This window comes from Panicum hallii, chromosome 8 (assembly GCF_002211085.1).
Source record: "Panicum hallii strain FIL2 chromosome 8, PHallii_v3.1, whole genome shotgun sequence".
Classification (NCBI taxonomy): Eukaryota; Viridiplantae; Streptophyta; class Magnoliopsida; order Poales; family Poaceae; genus Panicum; species Panicum hallii.
Window position 1 is genome coordinate 44,216,458 of NC_038049.1, and position 6,000 is coordinate 44,222,457.

Consider the following 6,000-nt stretch of genomic DNA (forward strand, 5'->3'; position numbering starts at 1 on the left):
AATCTCAGGCAACCATGCGTAATAAAAAGTTGAGTTAGATTGCATTGCCACCTCAAATTATTGGAGATGCATGTTAACCTAAAATCTCCACACATCCAGAACAATCCTTTCAAAATCCAGTGAATCAATTAGATCTCCAATTTGGATAAAAGATCCAACTTCCCTATCCATCTGAAAACCCATTTCCTCATGTCTACAGAAAAAGAAGCACCTAAACATTACTACCACTGGAGTGAGGACGATGTTACTAACCGTGGAGCATTTGGATTTGAGAAAAACATATGGCACCACCTCTCCTCAAGTTAAGCCACCATCGCCAAGAAGGGTTGATCACCATAATACCATACCATACTTTCGCTTAACGGACTAAGCAAACACCACCGGTTCGTATCACAAATCAGCAGTGGTTGTGCTATGCATAGCAAAACGGATTTGAGACACCAGCATCTGAGTGTTTCCTGGTGCACAATCAGTCCGGGATTGAGCCACGTACCCGGAGAGAAATAGCCTGGATGGATTATTTCCACTTTGTCCTACAAACCGGTGGTGATGAATAGCATATTGTGTCATCCTAATATATTCATAATCTTCAAATCAATTTCAGGCCATTGAAGATGGTCGGTGCACGACATGCCGCTCTATTCTTACCTTGAGGCTGGCGGACAACGAGGACAACTCTACCTGATGCTCTTGAGAATATGCTTCTGTACGTATTTGTTGAATCATGCAGGTCCTTTTCACTCTTAATTAAGATCTGTTATCGCGAGCAGCAATAGTGCAACATGCAGAACAATTCGGAATACGAGCTAGCGAAGCTGCATGCGCATTGCCTTTTTTTATTAATTGAAGCATTTTCCAGGAAGCTGATGATGGAATGATGGAACAATGATGTACAGCACCACAGCACAATATAATGCATGTCTCCATATCCATTCCTCGTAGCTAGCGTGTCCCATGCATTGGCACTTAATTAGCTAGCTAGGAAGAATGAATTGAAACTGCATTTTTATCCTTTGCAGGTTATACATGTTAGTTAATTGTGTAGCCTTTGCGTTGATATCTCAGTCACCTTATAAGGAGATAGACCCAATATATAGATCATCTCAATGCTGTAAAACCATGTAAAGTAATAAAATTTCTCTTTTCCAATATGTCAAGGATCCACACTGCTTGCTCGGTGCTGGTGATTTCTCAGTGGACTCCATGGGGCTACGATACGTACGTCTTTGATCATTGCTGCCTTTGTCAAACATTTTACAAGGTGCAGAAGTAAAAAAAAAGAATATAGTAGCATACTATTAGATGGACAGCAAGGCAGCGCACATGTGTAGTAATATCACATGTGTTGCGCATGTGGAAGATAAGGCAACTACGGATATCAAATTACGCCTCTCCCAGACTGATGGAGGATTCATCAGGCTTCGGGGCACTACAAAAACTGCAGGGAGCAGGCACTGATTTGTTGCACTAACAAGCTGTGGAGCATACTAGCTAGACAGAAATGGCTCAAGTGCTGCTAGCGCACCTCTACGAGCAGGCATCTCCACAGTCCCTGGCCCTCATCCTTCTCCTCTTCCTCATCGCCGTGCACTTGGCAATGCCGAGGTCGAGAGCAGAGAAGCTGCTCAGCAAGCTCCCTTCGCCTCCGTTCAAGCTCCCCATCATGGGGCACCTCCACCTCATCGGGTCACTCCCCCATCGCTCCCTCTGCGACCTCGCCAGGAATCACGGCCCCGACGTGATGCTCCTCCGCCTCGGCACCGTTCCCACACTCGTCGTGTCATCCCCTCGCGCTGCGAAAGCCGTCCTGCGCACGCACGACCACCATTTTGCATCCCGGCCGCACTCCGCGGTGGCCAACATCTTGTTCAACGGCTCCACCGACGTCGCCTTCGCCCCCTATGGGGACTACTGGCGGCAGACCAGAAAGGTGGTCACCACCCACCTTCTCACCCCAAGGAAGGTCCGGTCCAACCGCGCCGCCCGTGAGCAGGAGGTGCGGCTGGTCCTAGCCAGGGTAAGGGCCGCCGCCGCCGCGCGCATGGCGGTGGATCTGAGCGAGGTCTTCAGTTTCTTCGCCTATGACATCGTGTGCCAGGCCGTGGTGGGAAGGTTCCCCAGGGAAGAAGGCCGGAACAAGCTGTTTCGGGAGATGCTCGAGACAAACGCTAAGCTCCTGGGGGAATTTAACCTGGATGACTATTTCCCGAGCCTGGCAAGGCTCAACTTGGTGTCCGCCAAGGCCGTGAAGCACAAGGAAAGATGGGACGACCTCTTGGACGACCTCATCGACAAGCACGCAAGCAAGACGGCAAATGATGAGGAAGGAGGACTTCATCGACGTGTTGCTCTCGGTTCAACATAGCAGCTGGAATGTAACAAGGCACTTATTGTTCTACATAGCAGCTGAACTAGACTAAGCTAGTTTTATTTGCACGGGTGCACTGGGAATTGAAATGCGATGCAACAATACATATGTCTAGACGTCCTGAGCCACGCATGGGACTACAAGAAGCTTCTCCTTACGATGCACATCAATCCCATATGACTCTGTCATATCGATGCCTGTCGTCCCCGGCGGAAGCTCCCAGTTGAAGTGGTAGATAAGGTTGGCTAGAATGGTTTCGAAAGTGGCAGTGGTGAACTTTATAGCCGGGCACATCCTTCGTCCAGACCCGAACGGCAACAACCGGAAGTCGTTTCCCTGCAAGTCGGAAGCAGCATCCATGGCTTCTTCCATGAACCGCTCGGGCATGAACTCGTCCGCACTCTCCCAGCATGTGGGGTTCCTGCCTAAAGCCCACACGTTGAGGATTACACGTGTCCCGGAGGGTATGGTATAGCCCTCTACATCGCATTCGGCCATGGAGAAGTGGGGTATCAAAAGAGGCCCCGGTGCGTGCAGCCGCATCGACTCCTTCATCACCGCCTTCAGGTAGCTCATGCTGCTCAGGTCTTCTTCGGTGACAATTTCCTTCCCCTTGCCTGCGCACCTCCTCACCTCGGCTTGCAGTTTGGCCATTGCCTTGGGGTTCCGTATCAGCTCAGCCATGGCGAAGTCTAGCGCCATGTACGTTGGGTCCGTCCCGGCTTCAAACATGTCCTACGTATACATTGGTAAAAGTATCCATTCATATTTGAGCAAATTAATTTTTAAGGAAAAAATTGAATTTTAGTTGCATGAATACAAGTTGCCGGTAGAAATGGAACTCTAGCTGCAGTGCAGCATATGTACATACCATCAGTATTGCCTTGATGTTGTCTCTGGTCAGGCTGTACTCTTGTTGAACGGAGAGCAACACGTCGATGAAGTCCTCGTGCTCATCAGTCTCCGTCTTCCTCACGTGCTTGTCGATGAGGCTGTCCAAGAGGTTGTCCCATCTTTTCCTGTGCTTCACAGCCTTGGCGGACACCACGTTGAGCCCTGCCAAGCTGGGAAAATAGTCATCCAGGTTAAAACCTCCGAGGAGCTTGGCGTTCGTCTCAAGCAGGTCCCGGAACAGCTTGTTCCGACCTTGCTCCCTAGGGAGCCTGCCCGTCACGGCCTGGCACACAACGTCATTGGCGAAGAAGCTGAAGAGCTCGCTCAGGTCCACCGCCGTGCGCGCGGCAGCGGCGTCCCTGACCCTGGCGAGGGCCAGGCGCACCTCCTGCTCGCGGGCGGCGCGGCTGCAGCGGACCTTCCTCGGGGTGAGGAGGTGGGTGGTGACGACCTTCCTGGTCTGCCGCCAGTACTCGCCGTAGGGGGCGAAGGCGACGTCGGTGGAGCCGTAGAAGAGGACATCGGCGACCGCGGAGCGCGGCCGGGACGCGAAGACGTGGTCGTGCGTGCGCAGGACGGCCTTCGCGGCGCGAGGGGACGACACGACGAGTGTGGGCACGGTGCCGAGGCGGAGGAGCATCACGTCGGGGCCGTGCCACCTGGCGAGGTCGCGGAGGGAGCGGTGGGGGAGGGGGCCGACGAGGTGGAGGTGCCCGATGACGGGGAGCCTGAACGGAGGCGAAGGGAGCTTGCTGAGCAGCTTCTCCGCTCTCGACCGCGGCATCGCCAAGCGCATCGCGACGAGGAAGAGGAGGACGACGAGGGCTAGGGACTGTGGAGATCCGTGCTCGTGCTCGTACAGCTGCGCTAGCACTTGAGCCATGGCTGACTAGCTGGAATGCTCAAGCTCAACACACAGCCTGCTAGCGCCAACAAGTTGGTTGCACTGCGAGTAAAATATACCTAAGGTCCTTAGAATTATTTCAGGATGCCATCCAAGTCCTCGGACTTTAAAAATACACACCTAAATCTCTTTGCTAATCGTTTCACGTAAGGTCCAAAACAACGTTATTTGAGCTAAACTGCCTGTGCGGCATGCTGACTGTGCTGCGTTGCAAGACTCGCAAGTCAGCTCCATCTCTCGTTGACTATACTATTCAATCCTAGCTAGCTTTGCCATAAACTACTAGTCAACATGGAAACATTGGATCACGAGCTGCGTGCACAGTTTCAACAGGTTCCGGCCATTAAGGTATTGCAGGAGAGAATCCGATCAACTCGAGAAACCTATGATGATTTTTTAGTGCTGAAATCCAAGGTTCCAACTTTATTTTTTAGTGCTGACTGTGCTGAAATCATACCGACCAACTCATTTTTTGGCGCTGGATCAAGATGCCAGTAATATTTTTTTTGTGCTAGATTAGTTGGCTGCCTTACTTTATTCAGGTTGAAAGGTTGAAACCTTCAAATTTTCTATCTCTTTTTTTTTTGAACGGAAATTTCTCAATTGAAACATTCAGGTTGTGACAACGTGTTTCATCCCGTTGGCGTTAGGTCATTGTGGCCCAACAAACCCTCTAGGGCCCAGGGCCTTTCTCGTCCTATCCACTTGGTCCAACAATCTTTCTCCGGCTCGAACTTGCGGCCCAACAACACGTCCTGGCCCATCAAGTGCTCGGGCCGCCTCCAGTAAATAAAAATCAGACACGAGCGAGGGCACACAAAAGCCAGCCCGGCAACAGGTACATGGTGTACTCGATGGCCCAGAAGTTGGAGTCGCGTAGATGTAGGTGGGCTTAACGCTGGTAAAACCGCGCCCTTTGTGCTGGAATTCTATACATCTTTCGGAAAAAATCTTCTTCCCCACCTTCTAGTGTTTGAGATCCGTGCAAATATGTACAACCATTGGATCAACATATTCAAAGCTTAACCTTCACCTTCTCTCACCTACACCTTCCTCCCATGCCCGCGCCGCCGCCCCAATGCGGGCCCAAGTTGCCACCGGCCCTCCCCTACCCACCACTGGCCCACCCCTACCTACGCCGCCGCTGCCCTGCACCGCCTCCACCCCTCCCCTCCCCGCGCCGCCGCTCCCGCGGCTAGCCGCACGCCGCCGCTTCCCCTGTGGCCAAGCGGCCGACGCGCCAGCCATCGGCGCCGGAGAAGAAGAGGGAAAAAATGTTGAGGTTCAACATATGAAAATGTTGGTTCAGTATTTTCTTCAGTAGAATGTTGAATAGGCTATTAGCTGGGCCTTGATGGACTTTATAGGTGAGTTGCTCAACCATCTTCCGAAAATATATAGGAGCTCGCCCCTTGGCGAGCTTCACAAACTCTCTCTCATACCTCTTCTTGCCGTCGGTGCTATACGCACTACTCCAAAAAGATTTCTAGAGACAGGTAAAAATATATTTTTAGGAGCATGTGCGGTATCCGCTCCTACTTCTCGCAGTTAGAAATGCTATTTTTAGGAGCGGGTAACACATCTGTCCTTGAAAATCTATTTCTAGGGGCGATTTCTATGGCTGAGCCATGTCTGCCCTTACAAATCCATCTTCAGAAAATAAAAAAAATATCGTCAATCCCCGTGCCCTCAAGCCTTGGGTCACGAGCGCTGGGCAAGAATTCATCTTCAAAGGACTTGGTCCAGTCCTAGTCCCATGGTGTTCATGACGAAGGTCCGTTACCCCCCACAGATGAATGCAAAAATCCTGCGGAATCAAAAATAGAAAATAGAG

General features: G+C 51.3%; 1 protein-coding gene and 1 pseudogene across 1 annotated transcript; one reads left to right on the forward strand and one right to left on the reverse strand.

Annotated features, from left to right (window-relative positions):
* Positions 1–1,477: 1,477 nt before the first annotated feature.
* LOC112901942 lies at positions 1,478–2,420 on the forward strand (annotated as a pseudogene).
* On the reverse strand, positions 2,357–4,135 carry LOC112901939 (indole-2-monooxygenase-like). Its single transcript, XM_025970813.1, has 2 exons — positions 3,240–4,135; positions 2,357–3,103 (listed from the first exon to the last, which is right to left on the reverse strand). The coding sequence occupies exons 1-2, from the start codon at positions 4,056–4,058 to the stop codon at positions 2,480–2,482; spliced, it is 1,443 nt and encodes a 480-aa protein (XP_025826598.1). The 5' UTR covers positions 4,059–4,135; the 3' UTR covers positions 2,357–2,479.
* Between the last annotated feature and the right edge of the window lie 1,865 nt (positions 4,136–6,000).

Excerpts from the sequence above, each read along its gene's own strand:
- LOC112901939 (XM_025970813.1), bottom strand. The coding sequence starts at position 4,058 with ATGCGCTTGGCGATGCCGCGGTCGAGAGCGGAGAAGCTGCTCAGCAAG. Across the intron at positions 3,104-3,239 it reads ACATCAAGGCAATACTGATG|GACATGTTTGAAGCCGGGAC; the intron begins GTATGTACATAT and ends ATGTATACGTAG.